Below are 17426 nucleotides of genomic sequence, written 5' to 3'. Positions count from 1 at the left end.
AATAAAGAAAGAAAGCTTGCCTCCATTACTAGCACACGCTGTTTTCCTTTTAGTTTCAACGTAATATTTATTTTTCATTCAGAATGTGTTATTTTCTTGAAATGCTGTATTTCCTTTAGGAAGAATGTCTCTCTACAATTAATCACCACAAAAGGTCAATGATTCCACTGTTAACAATATTAATATCACCTGTATGGTGGTAAATGTAAAAAGTTAAAAAAAAAACCCAATGTTTATAGAACACTTCTGAAGTCCTTTTTTTCAAAAAATCTGCTCCGTAGTGTCAACAGTGTTTCCAATGCTTTGCATATTTTCAGTATAGTTCTTTTGTGTTGGATGGGTGCTACATTTTTTCTATCTGTTAGGACAGCAAACAACAAGTATACAAGAAATATCAAATTACAAATGAGAATTCTGCTAAGATTTGAAAGCTGTTGACATGTTGCTGCTTAGTACCTTAGGGTTCAGGTCTTCACTGCTGACCTCTCACTGAAAAAAAATACAATATATACTGTGGTCATGGTGTCTCACCAAATCTCAACTGTATGTTTAAACCATGGGTATCCAAATTTTGTCTTGCCTGGGACAAAATGAATGGTCTTGGGCCGCACACAAAATAGATAATATAGTTAATGTATGTAAGTAACAAAACTTCTTTTAATTTTTTGTATTTTTTTTTATTTAAACATAAAACTAAAAGAGCAACAAAAACAATAAAACTAGCAAGTTGGACACATATGGTTTAAACCATGGGAAGTGGGAGTGTTTCTGATTCCTTATAGACCATGCCAAAACCTGACTCTTCCTTGTTATGTATTCCTTCCTCCATACCTGATCTCCACTGCCAAAACCACTCTTCATGGCTGGTGGAAGCTGGAGAAAGTCCCCTCTGGTTGATGTGGATCATGGATTGTACATAGCCGACGTCAAAGAAACCAGGCAAAGCCAATGATGATTTATGAAATTAAAAGTGATGTGACCTAGTCCTTTACTGATCCAATTACAAAACTTTCCTTTCGTGGAACCCACAAAATTACTGATGATATATAAACCTATAGTAACCACTAACAAACTCCTTTTATTTATAAATGACAAAAAGCCATCATGAGCAATAAATTATTTATTCAAAACAACTATACAAAATAACACTTTTGGAGATTAACACTTTTACATTTTTTTAAAGTGCATCTCTTCACTGCTACAATATTTGGTTTACTAATTTACACTGTACATTCATAATCTGTAAAAAAAATAATTGATGAGTATTTTTCCAGTTGGATGTTAGTAACATTGACAGGGAGCACAGATTCCATTCTAGAAATCACTTTTGAAGTGTGTACATATACAAACTATTCAGAATCAGAAGACAGCACTGTGACAATAGCAAGAGTATCACTAGAAAGTGGAATTACAGTATACTGTACGACAATAGGTTCTCTTATAAAAGATTATGTAAAAGTGCAAAATATATACACCCTGCCTTTATATTACTTCCTAGTTTAATCTTTAATATTTATTAAATCTTGTTCTGACTTCCTGAACTGAAGAAAAAATTACAATAATTTTACACTATGTACTACAATCATGCACATGTTGCAAGGCTGCATTTATTAAAAAAACAAAACAAAACAAAACAACAACAACAAAAAAACAAAGCAAATCTTCACACACAAGAACACCTTTTTTAAAAAAATTACCAGATAAAACGTAACAAAACATATCATGAATATAACTTTAGACGTAAAATATTATGAATATGAAAAAATCTTGTTAATTTTTTTTTCTGTCAGTTATAGGATTGTAAATAGTTCCATTTGCAGTCTACAAAGACGATAAAATTTACTGCATCATTTTGTTCTGCAGTATTTTGGCCCTCAATTGTTTCCAGTACACTGGAGAAAAATCCACAATTTGCAGATAGTCTAAAAAAAAAAAAATTAATTGCCACATAGCCAATATGAATAACATTCAAACAGTCCCTATGTGCCCATATAAATATAAACATACATTAGGTTATGCTCTATTATGATCTGTTAAATATTTTAATATACTTTTAGGACAGAGCTAGTGTACTTTGAGGAAATGCTTAATATATGGTTATTGCTTGCCAGGATTATACTAATTAAAATATTTTTCTTAAAAAAGAACCTGTGCATTTACAGCATGTAAAATTTAAAACAGAAAACCTTGTGTTCATGCTCACTTCAGTTTTTTTTTCCTGTACCAGAGAATTCAATACACTTGATCTTTTAAAATTTATGTCATTTCCTGGAGGACGATCTTTCCTTTTCAGCAAGGAAAGATTTACAGGCTGGGAGTGAGAATGAATGGCAGTTGTGGGGGGAAACTTGAGTGTTAATGCCACCATTAATGACTTACTCCTAGACACTCTGCATTCTAAGGGAATTCCAATGATGGCCAGTAATTTGCAAAAGCATTGGTCTGGAAGTGGTTTAAGAAATTTCCTATGAAATGTGTAAGATGTTAACATCTTTGGCCGAGAAAAAGGTGGCATTCAAAATAATATATGAAACACACACATTTTTCAATGAAGAATAGTATGCAGCAATCAGCCTGTTGAATGGGGTCCTGGGCAATCTGATCTAGTATGAGATCTGGAGATTGTTGGCCCTACCTGTAGCAGGAGGGTTGGAACTTGATGATCCTTGGGGTCCCTTCCAACCCAACCCAAGTCATTCTATGATTCTATGATTCTGTGCTGAGGAAACACTTTGTTATGACTGGAGCGCAAATAAACTTGAGACAGTATTGTTGGTAATACTCATGCTCAGGAGAAAAGTGTTAATGTCACAGTTAAAAAAAAAAAACAAACTCCATGCTTCACTTCTACAATGTGTGTTTTTTCATGTTTCCTCCAAGAAATTAAAATCACTTTTTACTTTGTAAAAGAGAACACACATTATAGGGAGGAGGGGAAGCAGGGGCCACATATTTCACACTGTTCACCTTGGGAAGGAAATTCACACAGTTGTAATACATGGCTCTGGTACAAATGCTGCTTTCCACCCACTGTGAACAAATTTACTGTGGTATTTGAGATGGAAATTCTTGGAAATATGCAGGAATGCTGTTAGTACAAATTTCAGGGACACATTACGGTAACAGAGAAGTCATTTAGTTTTCCCCTGCATTTACTAACCACTTTCACAAAGAATAATGTTGTCTCCAGTTTTTTACAGTTAAGTGAAACCCAAGCACACTGAGAACTTCAAATCCCCTTAATTTAAAATCATCAGTGATTTACCACTTAATCCATTAGTCATGCTTCTGTTGAAACTGGACTAATACTGGATGAAGATACTATGAAAAATGCAAAAATACTGAGTTAAAATAAAACATAGATCTCTTCGCAGAAAATTTCATTCATTTTCTTGGATTTTCCAGCAGTAATAAAGGCAAAAAACATTATAAATTCTTCTTTTTTTCCTCTATAATCATGTAATAGTCATATAAAGATAATGCCATAGCCATAAATAATCAATCTCTTATGTACACTAGATGGTGTCAAGTTAAAGGAAAATTTAAAAATAAATGGCATTTTGTATGTCAATGCAGAAAGAATTGGACAATTAGGAAAATCAGCCACCTCTCATTTCTAGTATTTCTTGTGCTGTCAGAAAGCTGTATATGGGGCTAAACTCCTATCTCTTACTGTCTCTGAGAGATTTAAGTTGGCTAAAATGTTGGCTCCAAATGAAAAAATCAGGATAAACTGTTTAATAGAATGTAATTTTTTGGTTTCTAGGTGAAATGGATAAAAGGCACTAGACCAAATAAACAAACTCAAAACACAACAAGTAAACAACACTACAATCACTAACAAAAACCAAGGATGCTGACATAGGTGAACAAGTAGAGCAAACAGCAAAAATAGAACTAGTGAATATGCATCAGCTGCAGGGTGAGCAAATGCAAAGGCCTGAGTTGGGAAAGCTTGCAGTGACCACCAGGGATCCAACCTCTTGGAGGATGTAATTTTGTTTGCTTGGGGAATGCTAATAATGTCTCCCCATATGGATGGATGATATTATAACCTGAGTAGCTGGATAATGAGGTATACATTTACATGCTTTAAGAAAGTATTTACATTTGCAATATCTCTCACTAACACAACAAATATTTAAAATAGCACAAAAGGTTTCACTTCCTCTGACAGGTCTGCTGTTTTGAATAATTGAGCAGTATTTCTTCTCATGCTATGTAGAGGATTGCTGCGTAATTCTCTTTTTCTGCTCTTTACATTGTTGTGATCATCTACTCCCCCCTACTCTGGCCAGCTCAGCAGTGCCTCAGAACACATTCCACATATGCCCAAGCACCTGGCTGCATCAGCTCCAGTGGAGCTCAATAGCTTGCACTTTTTTCTGTTAATTTTGTGGTTCTTTCATTTAAGAGAACCCTTTCACAATTCAAACATCATTTTCTTTTCCATCATTGAATTCATATTAAAAAAACTTCTAAGCATCACTGATCTTTATGGGATGGATTGTGGAGTCCTGCTCTTTATTATGAACACTTCAGACATCTATGGCACAAAAAAAAAAAAAAAAAGCTTCAACATAAATATATCTCTCTGTGTGTAAGTTCAAGTCAGAAGTATTTATGTATGCTTTCACAAAGCTTTGTGGTCTACAGACAAGTGCCTCATAAATGCACTTATCCCATTTACACAATGGAATTACTTAGGTTTTGTCTGTAATCACACGCATTTATGTGATAAATCACATAAATGTTAAATGTTTGAAACTAAATGGCATGTCATTCTAGATGAAGTGCATTCATCTCTCACAACCAGCCTGATGTTGCTTGAACACTCTGGACAGGAGAAAACAGCAAATTTAGACTTCCCAAGGTAGTCTATAATTCCATAACTCCTCTGTGTGATTAGGCACCATTCTTAAACTGGAAAAAAGAAAAAAAGAAAAAAAGAAAAGAAAAAAAAAAGGTTATTGTGGTGATCATAACTGTCACAAGCTGAGGAAGCACAGCTAAAATTGTGGAATGATACAGAAGCAAGAGAATTAGAGAACACAAAGTGGAGAATTAGACATCTCTCACTTCTAGTACTTCCTGACAGTGAAGTACTTGAGAAACATACCACTGTCTCCTACATTTAAATACAATTCCTGGTCTCCATTCCTTTCTTCCTTGCACTCCCTCTCCAGGAAGTCTATAATACGTTATTGACAAAGTCAGTGTTTTACTGAATAGCCTAAAGAACTAGATGCTACAGAAAAATACATTGAACAAAAGGTCTCTCCTGCAGCTTCTCCTGTGCTTTACTGTAACACATCTATCGCCACCAATATTGTTTGAGCTATACGAAGCACTAAGTCACTGTGCCTTTTCCACTTCAAATGATCTGTTAATCAAACCATTTCCTGCTCAGCCCAAGCTCAGCCTGCCACTACTTACATTTGTGCAGGGACAATTGAATCTGCCCTTTAGAGCTATTACAGTGACATCAAGTTTCCTATTCCTCACTGAATTTCAGCAGAATACTATTTACTGAAGTGATTCATCTTATGACAGAGAACGAGGGGCCTGGCAGCCTGCAGAGCGCCTTTTACTGCTGGGCACTGAAATGCCTCTGTGCATGCCGGAAGCTGTGGCTGAGGTTGCACTTGTGATTACTCTGCATATGACCACAAAGACATTTAGCATGAACTTAAAGAAAGAAACTTCAATCAGTGATGCAACTGATCAGTCAGCTGCATCAAATGACCTTTCATATTTGAAAATGTTATGCTATTAAAGTTTAAAGGCTGACTTTCCTATCCTGCTTAAATATGCTGCAATGAGTACAAAACAAATGAGTTAATTTGATACAATTTAGGAAAGAATGGATGGCTTTTTAATTGAGTTTTAAAGTACAACAATTGTGCTTATTTTCTCCTACTCTTAATGCAGCTACTCATGTTTGCTTTTGTTACTCTAGGAGTACTTTGAAGAAATTTCTTTGTTTCAAAGAATCATAACAGTTGGAAGGACCTCTGGAGATCAAAACCTTGCTAAAGCACTTTCCTACAGTAGGTCTCAAAGGAAATCATCCAGGCTGGTCTTTAGTACCTCCAGAGAAGGAGACTCCACATATTTCTATATTCTTAATTTTGTTTCAAACCCACCCCTGAAGCACATGTCCAATTTGGTTAACCTGTTTGACCCCAGAAATCAAAGGATGGATTCACTGATAAACAAACAGGTAATCAGCCTATTACAGCCTAATGACTTCCACTCATCAGCTTAGGCAAAGCAATTATCCGCAAGTATGCTCCTAGCCCATTGCAGATATTAAGTGAAACATGCTCAGTAAACAACTGTAAAGGTCTAGGAATATGAAATGAGTGTCTGAGTAGATGGCTTTGTATTCAGCAATTTTAACTACTAAACTTGTGTGGGGAAATCTAAATAATTACAACTAATTAGAAAGGTGAGATTTTTTTTCTCACTTCAAGACCTATTCGTAGCAAGGGAGGAGTTACAGATTCAGATGACTCTAAGTGAACCTCTGTGGATGTTTCACACCCTGGTCTCCTACCGCCTTTGTATCCTTTTTGTTGAGTGTCATCATGTCTGTATTTTTTTGCTAGTTGGAGGTTGTTCTCTGTTGGAAAATCTTACAGTTTGCAGACACACTGCAAATAGCACACAGTGCATGCAGGTGTGCCATACTGTTAGGTGTTAAGAATTCAGCTTTTTAAATCTTGTATAAGAGGTCTGTCTATTTATTTATTTAAGTGCTGAATCATTGGGAAAATTCTTACTCAGTATTTGATCCTGAATGTTTGCTTTTTTAGGTTTTTAAAATCTTGATTGGACTCAAAATTGTAGTTCTTATATGGTTTCGGTAAGTTTTTAATATGATGAAGCCATTATATTTCCTGTACTGGGATATTTTGTCTTTTCTGTGTAAGAAAAATATTCCTCATATTTGCAGTGTTTAATGAAACATCAATTCCCTCAGTTTCAATTCTACTTCAAGTTCAAACTAATTAAACTATGCCTGCACGCACTCCCAGCAGTTTTCAAAGTCTGAGATGTTAAAGAATAGTGAATACTGAGCTGCCCTATGTAAACACTTGTGACTCTTTTTTCATACAGTTTGAACTCCAAGCATATGAATTTGGAGCAGATGTTTTCATGCCACAGAGACATAACCAGTACAATGTATCTTCTAGAAAATGCTGCTTTTGCTTTGAAAATCAAGTTAAAAGAAAAAATGTAGGAATATGAAGAGTAGGATTCAGCATAGCATTAAAAAATTAAAAATCTGACTTTTATTTCTTTTTGTCAACAAAAATAAAAAATGCAGTGAAACAAACAAACAAACAAAAAAATCAATGCAGCAATACTTCTTTCCTTGATAATTGGTATACAGCTCTCAACAGTAACCGCCTTTTCATCAGTAGTAAATCCATTTCCATGGAAAAAATTCTCCAAGCTGCTGAAGTTTTTTTGTTTTGTTTTGTTTTTGTTTTTTTGTTTTTTGTTTTTTTTTTTCATATCAAGAAATGGGAATCTAAATAGAAAAGAACAAAGGTTGATCAATTTCTTTGGAAAGAAGTATAACAAATGAACACAACATACAATCTTTCAGAAAAAATGACCTGAAAAAATATGTGAAATGGTGTGATAAATCAAAGAGAAATGTATAATGCAGATAAATATGCACTGAAAAAGAAAAGAAAAGAAGTGAAAAGAAAAGAAAAGAAAAGAAAAGAAAAGAAAAGAAAAGAAAAGAAAAGAAAAGAAAAGAAAAGAAAAGAAAAGAAAAGAAAAAGCAGCAATTGACTAGTAAGCATTATGGAAAACTGGGGCCCATTATTACTCAAAGTTTTACATACATGTATTTTCAGCTAAAATACTTCTACAGGCAGTTTGCAAAGTTGTGTACCTGTGGATGGTAGAAAAAATATTGTGCTTATTATAAAAGAATACTGAAAATAATAATAAAAGACACCTGAACCTCATCTATTTGCTCATATTGTTAGGAAAAAAAAATCAGTTGCATCAGACTAAGAGAACAGTTCCTCTGAAGGCAAACGAGATAAGCAATTCTGAGTATAAGAAACCACATGATGATGGCTGGCAAAGCTATTTAGATAGGGAAAGCAAAAATCCAGGAAACCTACATGCCTCTTAGCATGATTAAAGACAATCATAAGGGGGCATGCCATGGAAATGGATTTACTATTGATGAAAAGGTGGTTACTGTTGAGAGCTGTATACCAATTATCAAGGAAAGAAGTACTGCTCATCCTAGACTACATCAGACAAGAAAGGAGCATGGTGCAAGATTTTCCAAGAGAAAAACCCATAAAAGTTCTACAAACAAGTCTTTTAAAAAAGATTCATAAGGGAAATTACTCCATAAAAGCAAAAGAGAATTCTCATTTACATCCTTTTCATATGAACTCTCAAAAACTATGAGTTATGGGGTTGTTTTAGGGATTGTAATTGCAAATTTTCCCCTCCATGATATAAAACAGTGTTTAAGAAATGTGTTAAAAGAAATGTATTAAAATGAAATGCAAAAAAATCTTAAATGAATAGAAGTAGTTTATGTGGCAAGAGAAGACATTAAGAGTATTTGAAATTATAGAAAATTACTTCTTTTGGATGAAAAAGATTCTTAAAAAAAAACATTTAAGAATTTTTTGAGGTCTTTTTAAAACTAAAGATCTAAAACAAATTCAGGGAGTTAAACAGCAGGGTTGGGAAGAAGTTAATTCTGTGTAAGTTATAATGACCACAAACTCAGAACTTGGGACTGCCATAAGACAGTATTCTCTCCTACATTTTAGAGTAGTTTACAAAAAATTAATATTTAGAACACCCTCAGTGCCTTGATCCAAAGAAAGGTGAAGGGCAAATGAAGTACGAAACATTTTTTGATCCAATTCCAATTCCTTCCACCTTGCTATGAATATTCTAGTGATGGGGAGAAATAAAACTGTAATAATGCTAAAAATGATGATAAAAACATAATTTGCTGCCATGAAGAACTAAAACCCAGAAGTGGTTTTGACATTCAACCCAGCAGATGTTCAAAGTTACTACATTTCCTACTTCTCCCTGAGTGCATTCATTTCTTCACTTGAGGACTAAGAAAGGTCAAGTATATACAGAATACCAAGATGCAAAGTGTGCTACTAAGCGCTGGGACTTCTGTGGTAGTCACCGTGGTTTTAGTAATAGACAGTTGAGGGAAAACACTACCTTTATGTCAAAATCTCTTCTTTGCAGTACTGGCTAAAGCTAGAGCACAAGACAAATGCAAACCACAGTACTTCCCAAAGTCTTGGTGAGAAAAGTTTTAGGATTTTTTTTTTTTTTTCCTATTTTATCCAACAACAAAATAATCTGCCTAAACATATTGGTTCAGTAAAGGATTTCTACTTTAAAACAGGGAAAGTTTTATCCCTAAAGCCAATTAAATATTCACATTAAATCTGCTGGGGAATATTTGTCCAGCTTCTGTGCAATAAGAAAACAGTGAGCTGATAATGAAATCTGCTTATGGATGATTTAGGATATACTAAAGGGCAGTAATTTAGCTCAGTTCTGAATGCCAATTGAACAAAGTGCTTAAAGACGCAGTAAAAAATATATATATATTTTATGAGTAGCTTGATGTTACAAGAGCCAATGTATCCCATGGGATATAGAACCAGTCTACAAATTCGCACAATTTTTACTGCCTCATTTTAGACATATTTTATACTAAGCACTAGGTAGTAAAGTGCTGGCTGGAAAAACAGGCCCTGTTTTTTTTTTTTTTTTTTTTTCTTCCCTCCTCACTGCTCTCTTCTGCCTGGCCTTTTGAGCAAGTGGGAGGAAAGCACTCCTTGCCACTTCCAATTTCTCTCCAGTGATTAGAGAGTTGAGATCAGCTGATCAACAGAGACTAGATAACTAATTTCTACACGAATTCATTAATAAACATTGAGTATAACGTTTCTACCATATTTGAAGAATGTAACAATCTGGAGGCTTCCTACACTATACACTATAGATAATATTCCAAGATTATTTATTATTATTATTATTTATAAATATATATAAAGATTATTTATTATTATTATTATTATTATTATTATTCCACAAATAATATTCCAAGAACAGTTTGTAACTGAGAAAGAAAAATAAAGTTGTTAATACATTTAACTTCCTTTCCCTGTTTGGTATTCTGGCAATCCTACAGATCTATGACAGTCACAGTCAGCTAAGCATTAAATAAAGAAAGAATGAAGCACTCTCACAGTTATAACAGTACTAAGAAATTAGATGTATGAACATTACATATCTTTTCCTCCAATTGTTCTTTCATGTTCACCCAATTCTTGTAAATCCGATTTCTAGTAAAAAAATGAATTTCTGCATTAAAAAACAACCAACAAGCACCACTGGTAAAAATCTCCAATCCCTTCACTAACATAATTTTCTTCCTGTATCCTCACACTCTCCAGAAATTAAAACCTTTCAGCTTGTAATGCTTTCCCTACATATTACCACTGCAGTGTTTACAAGAGCAAAAGGCTCTTGTGCAACGCAGTCTCCTATGCAGCTCTGACCTTTCTACCACTCTCAATTCCCACTGTAATGAGACTTAATGATATATCATGTTTCTTCCGTAAAAAAAGAAAAAAAAAAGTAAAAAAAATATTAAAAAGAGCATATGATACATCTGGACTAGAGGACTGGAGGTATCAATACCTGCATAACTGCAATTCCTACAAGGCACCATGCAAGTCTTTCCAACTGAAAGGTTATAACTTCCAGTCCAATCAGTGGAAATTGATTTCTCATTCAAAAGTCTGCAGCTTTTCTGCAGAATTAAACCCTTTTATTGACAGTGTAGGCAGCTGTGGATCAAGGCAATATTAGAAAGCTTTTTTCTCTCTCTGTCTGGATTATTTAAAATAGTATATCTTTTTCTGAGTTTTCAGTTTAAGTCCTGCTTATGTCACTGGGAGTCTGTTTCTAAACAGCAGTGGATTTTGGCTTGAGTCCATGGTTTTTAATAAATTTAGATTTAATGAAAAGATTTCACTTGTGGAATTCTTCTGGTTGAACCAGGCTAAATTCTAACAAATTTACTACAAAGTCTTTTACTTCACATGAGATAATCCCTTCTCAACATGCTTCAACACAGAAGTACCTAAATGTTTTTGAAGCATACATTAAGAAGTTAGATACATGATTTTATAAATAAACGATACATTTAACATTTTCTTTTAAAGTTCTCTATTCAGCAACCATATCTCAGTGATTATCATTGTAAAATAGGAGAAGTACACTGAAAGAACAATGAAATGCATTTAATAGTTACTTTCATGCTTGAGTAAAGAGACTTTTAAGATTGCACAGTCTGTCCATCTGTCTGTCCTCTCCCTGCCTCAGGTTTTGCAGTGTTTTGATCCACTTCCAATTCTACTTCCCAGTTCGGAAAGACGGGCAGAAATCACCACAGACATATCTTCATCTCTCAAGAACATGTGGAGGAAAGAGACTACTTCCTCCCTAATGTCCACCCTCTTTGCCGCCAGAAGCTTACTGGAGGACCTGGGCAGACTACATTGAACCAAAACTCAACTACAGTAGATCAAGTTGACATAGCAGAGAAAATACATACTTTTCTATCTGTTGCCACAGGCACAGGGAGCATGTGGAGGCAAATCAGAGCTTGCATTCAGTCTCCTTTCATGGAAGGGTGGAAATGGCACTTCTTGTGGAGGCTTTCAAGGCAGAGGTCTGCCTGCAGGAGCATTTCTGTACTCTTTCAAAGAAATGGATGCCAACTCCTCAGCATTGCAACACTGTGTGCTGAGAAGCTTTAACAGGTGTGCAAACTTCACTGCCTTAAATCATCTTGTTCAACAAAAAGCAGAAAAAATACATTGCAACTACACTCCCTTCACTATGACATTCAGGAAAGTGGGGAGGTGCTACAAAATATGGACAATAGAAGCATTTATGGTAATCTCCTTAGAAAGAAATTCTGCCATTTATAAATACTACTTATGCAACTACAAAGATTGGCCTACACCCATTTTACTGAAAAGGCATTCCTTTTTAGAAATTACCTAAGAATTAATGTACTTCAGGTAGAAAACAAGATGTAGATTTAGGATTGCAATGTCTGTTAGAGTTTATCTTCCCGCTATCCCCCACAGATAATAATTGTAATAAGTTTCAGGACTACTGGTACAAGAGTGGCTATCACTCTGAAACACTTACTGTTCCTTAAGATCTTATAGAAAAAAGAATTAAGTCAGATTTCCAGAACTTGAGCTTTGGCTGGTTCAGCACAGCCACCATACTGTATGCTTTAATTCTATGCAAATTCTATGCTTTAATAATAAGAAAGAAAAAAAAAAAAAAAAAAAAAAAAGGTCAGGTGCAGGGGTGAGATTTTATAGCAGCATCTAAATTTAAAGCTAAAATTGTCAGGGCTCATATTGTACCCCTAAGGCCATCTGGCATGGTCTAGACACATCATATCTACTAAACTCTCTGGTGTTTTAAACTGGTAGCACAACAGAGCCGCTCACTGGGAACAGATCTGAGCTCACTCAGCTCATAATTGTGCACAGGAATTTTTCTGCAGATTTTAATTAACTTTGATCAAAGAATGCTAGGAACTGGATTAATAAATCAATAGCATTGTTCAAGTCCAGTGCCCTAGCCTATGCTGTAGTGATCGTTAGTTTATATGGCAGTGATATACCTCTCTCTGATTTAAATTCATGGCACTAGACATTCACTCAACATCATATCTGCAAGTGGAAAGATATTTGGAAAGATAAGCTGTGCTTTTTGTTACACTTAAAACATAACACTGTCTAGATGCCTGATCATAGTCTTAGTCTAGTGCTAACTAGTACGTTTTTCCACTCAAGTTACACTAGTGCCATGCTAGTGCTGAACTTTGTACATAAGAGAATTAAAGTAAAACAGAGGAAGATTTCCACCATGCTTCAATCTACAGTCACTTTGTTATCTATAATTTTTCACACTAATAATTGAGAATTGACTATAAGAAAGCCTTTCAGTTTTTAATGCTACCATTTGTGAATGTTAAAATCTCAGTAAACATAAAAAGCTGAAAATTAAAAGGAAAGCTGAAAATTAAATTAAAATTTTTGAATAAAAGTGTGTTTGAGAGTGACAATTTTTGATTTTTTTTTTTTAGACATAAAATTGAGATGCTGCTTATTGAAAATACTGTAATGGTTATAAAAGTTTATTTACAATTAATAAAAATATTGCTCAACTTTTCTAAAAAACGTTTTAAAGGGAGTTAGCTGTCCTACTATACCTCCTTGCAAACATTAGATCTGTAAACAGCAGTGGAATTGCAAACAGCATCCCTAACATTTAAATTATTTTTTCTCAAGATATCTCTTTGCAGTAAGCAATCTTTGTCGTAGGATCAAATCACCAACTATAAGCACTTTATCTGTGCCTATGCTTTAGGTGGGCAGATAAGCATTCCTTTAAAATAAGTGCCCAAAGCTCCACTGCTGTCTTTCAAGACAGTTACCTGCCTTAAGACAGATGTGGAACCTCTCTAATTAAATTCAGACATTGAAGTTAAGTAAAAAGACTTCTCACCTGAGAGCTTTTAAAGGCACCTATCTGCTTAGTATACAGTGATTTTAGATTTTTATTCTAGCAGGTCACTTTCTTAGACAGCTAAAATTTAGAAAATCGTTTGATTACTTTGATCCATATGCACTGTTATACATTGCCTGAGTTTAATTTTTTTTTTCTTTCCTTTCTCAAAATATCATAATATTGCATGATGTTGCCTCAAAACTACAGTTGAAAACAACTGAGATCTTTATTTCAGAAGACTGGAATACTTGTTTTTACTTACCCCTAAGATTAAAATGTCTTCCTTCAATAATTTTTTAATATCAGGATGCATTATCTGTGCAAATAGGAAAGTGATTTCAGAAGAAATTCTAAGAACAAGCCAAAAAATAGACCCATATCCTCTTTTCATTTGTGTTTAAGCATATATGTAAGATATATGGATATGTAAGATACATGGCTAGAGGTGTGGGGGACAAAGTGCTTCATTTGATCTAGCAAGGTATTTAAATACATTACATAGCATTACCTTCCGCATACACTTAGGCTACATAATAAGGCCAGAATCAAGTATGGGCTTGAATCTTTTCCTCAGTCCGAGACAGAGTACTTCGTGTTATGCCACATCTAACTCTCTGGACTCAAAAATACTGGACTGAGGAACTATAAATTTTCAAACACATTAAAGAAAGATGAAAGTGCAATTCCTATTGTCGTTTTCTACAATAATTAGTTCTTTTTAGTGAGGGCTGTAGAAATTGTCTTTGTGTCCAGCAATTTTCAAAATACACTTAAAAATCCTAATTTTTGGACATACATTTTCAAATGTTAGTCCGTGTTTTTATCTAATATTTGGGGGTATGCATGACCATGAGAACAGAAATCAAAGTGATACCACAAATGTTATTGAATGAGTATCTGCTCGGAATATTAGATTAGTGCTGAAGACAACAAACTGATTCAGTTTGATTTAGTATTTGTTAACTCATAGATTCAAGATGTTAAACAGATCATGAAAACTGTTAACATTACAGATAACACAACTATAGACTTAGAAAATCACAAAGTTGCAATATTGTGCATGAAATAACTACTTTCTTTAAGAAAATAATTTATTTGCCATAGTCACAACATTTATATCAGTTACTGTACATATATTTTCTTGCAATACTCTGGCTGTCTATGAATACTGGATCCACAGATGCCACTTTTGCAGCTATAAAGGAGTGAATACAGTGTAAAACTGCTGTCAGATCCTGAAATTCAAGTTCCTGAAAGAGAAAGCAAGAGAAAAAAAAAAAAAAAATTCATATTCAGGTTAATAAATATTTGACATAAGAACAGAAATGACTCATTAGTCAACAACAATGAACTTGAAATGAAAATTTGTATATTTATAAGGAACTATAAATTTAAATGTGCTAAGAATAAAAGATATATATGCATAGCTCATTCACAGGCATTGCTGTATATCAGTTTAGTTTTGTTGCTTTATTATTTACAAATCCCTCAGTTTAGAGAATCAAAACATTCAGCTTGCAAGAAAATTCAGACATCACCCCATGTTTTACAATATTTGAAAATTTAAAGATGCAGTTTCAGGTCCCATTCAGGGGAGGGTGAGGAGGACACAGAGTTTAGCAGCTTCCAAGGACAGTCAAATAAGCAAGCTGTGAGGCCAGGGGCAAATGGAAGCAAAGGTAAAGTCACACCATTGTTTGCACATTTAAATATGGGTATTTGAAATTCACATGCCCTAATTCTGTGAGAAAGGCAGTTACTCCTAATTAGTTCTCAAATTCCTTTGACTTTTTATGAAATATTTCATCCTCTGTGCATAAATGACATTTCTGTTTCCCAGTCTTCCCAGAGAGAAATGAAGTGATATTCTGACATAATGACAAAAAACATAGAATAAAAAGCATATTCAATTTACACAATAGTAATATTTGTTGACTCTGTAACTGGACATTCTGTATGGTTTTTGGTTTGGGGAGAAGGCAGGTTTCAACAGGACATTTATTTAAAGTATTGGTTATACAACAGCATATCAGGAAATATTCTGTTTATTTTAAAATGAAAATATAAGCACTTCTGCTTTTCATATTGCAGTACTTTATAGTATTTTCTAAACAAAAATTCCTTCAGACAGAATATTTAGAATTTTTCCTGTTCAGGAAAAGCTAACCTTCACACCACTTTTCTGCTGAAGTTCATGTATTTATTAGGTAGAAATGGTATTACTCCTAATGAAAGCTTAATTGTTATGTAATCAGAAACTCTGTTTTCCATTTTGTCCAGATGTACAGTGTTCACTGAAAGATTTTTGACATTAGAGATTTATTCTTCCATCACAGAATTTTTATTTTTCCATTATCTCTTATTATCCTACTTCCAATTCTCTTGTGATTAAGCTCTTCCCAGATATATGTATCTTTAATACATACTTGTGTGTGTGTGTGTGTGTTCGTTTTTGTTTTTGGTTTCCTTTTCAACAGCTTTATATTACTGTCTTATTAGTTTGAGATGGTTAGGTTGATTCCTTCAGAAACTGAAGATAACAAGACAGGTATCCTTGCAAACAACTTGGAATATGAACATTCTGTGCAGTAAGTAACAGCTACAGTGACAGATATTTGTATTACATTTAATAAATATTTTACATCTCTCTACTATGTGATAGTAATCAGACTGTCTTCTGTGGCAGTAAAGTATTACCAGAATGAGAGGTCACTGCATACATCTCAGGTACATAATGACTAACCTAGATGCTGATACACGATAAGTAATACAGTCATTTCACTACTGCAAAGCAACCTGCAAGCATTAGGTGAGATTCATGAGCCATAACAATGTTCAGGGAAAATCTGTGAATTAGTTTAGCCATACTTCTTTGCTTCTGCTTGGTAAGTTCCTCAGGGTAACTGCACGATGCTTTGTTTTGAAAAAAAGTTTTATCTGGCTCAGTAGAAATAAAACCAATATGGATTTGTTAAGTAGAGACAACTAATAGGTGAGATACTGGTCACAATATTTCCATAAAATTTCCCTCTGAAACAAATGCTCACAAGAATTTTTACAGTATAAATCCTTTGCCAAGTGTCTGAATGAAATGAACTTACTGGAGATTTTGCATTATTTTAATACATATATACTAGATTAAAATGATCAAACCCAGAGATTCATTGTTGATTTTTCTATATTGATTAGGCTGCAAATAGGGGAATGCAAATCTTACGTACTTATTCTACTTCACATACTGCAGAATAAAACAAAGTCAATATTTGGCTTTCCACTGCTTCATTCTGGAAATAGTTAGGGATTCTAGTGGGATTGTGATTGGAGACGTGGAAAATAGAAAGGCAGAAGGACAAGGTGTCATCAGACTTCCAGCATTTGAGGGCTCCAGTTCATGATGAAGATGAGACTATAAGGATTTTTTCCAACACTTGTGCATGATTTCTTTAAAACCTCAGGCAGATACAGCTTATTGTCTCAGGTATTTTATTTTCCACTAAGCAAATTTATTATTCTCTGACAAATTTAACTTCTGTTACCATCTACTTTCTCCAGCATAAGGTGACAATAAGCAATATTAACGTACAAAAAGAGTAATAGGATCATATTCAACATGCTCCCAGAATATGCTCTTTCCATCATGTTAAGTGGCCTTACAAGTACCTTTGTTCTCTACTAAACATCCAAGGAAGCTCTCAGAAAGTCCTTCTCACACACTGTAACTTTCAGACAGAGAAAGCTTTGGCAGCAAGCTGTCTTCCTCATAGTGATTACAGAGTGCACACAGA

At 34.2% G+C, this 17426-nt stretch overlaps 1 protein-coding gene across 4 annotated transcripts in view; it reads right to left on the bottom strand.

Moving 5' to 3' along the window:
- Window positions 1-1105: 1105 nt before the first annotated feature.
- Window positions 1106-17426, bottom strand: part of SNTG2 (syntrophin gamma 2) — a 244420-nt gene continuing 228099 nt past the window's right edge. For all 4 annotated transcript variants that reach the window (XM_025148890.3, XM_025148893.3, XM_025148894.2 and 1 more), the window contains one exon: window positions 1106-14891. In XM_025148890.3, coding sequence (XP_025004658.1) covers window positions 14760-14891 — 132 coding nt within the window. In that variant the 3' untranslated portion in view covers window positions 1106-14759. The remainder of the gene's footprint in view (window positions 14892-17426) is intronic.

The sequence above is a fragment of the Gallus gallus genome, chromosome 3 (assembly GCF_016699485.2).
Source record: "Gallus gallus isolate bGalGal1 chromosome 3, bGalGal1.mat.broiler.GRCg7b, whole genome shotgun sequence".
In the NCBI taxonomy this organism is placed as follows: domain Eukaryota; kingdom Metazoa; phylum Chordata; class Aves; order Galliformes; family Phasianidae; genus Gallus; species Gallus gallus.
The sequence above is the reverse complement of the archived record's forward strand: the minus strand, read 5'-3'. Positions and strand labels throughout refer to the sequence as shown.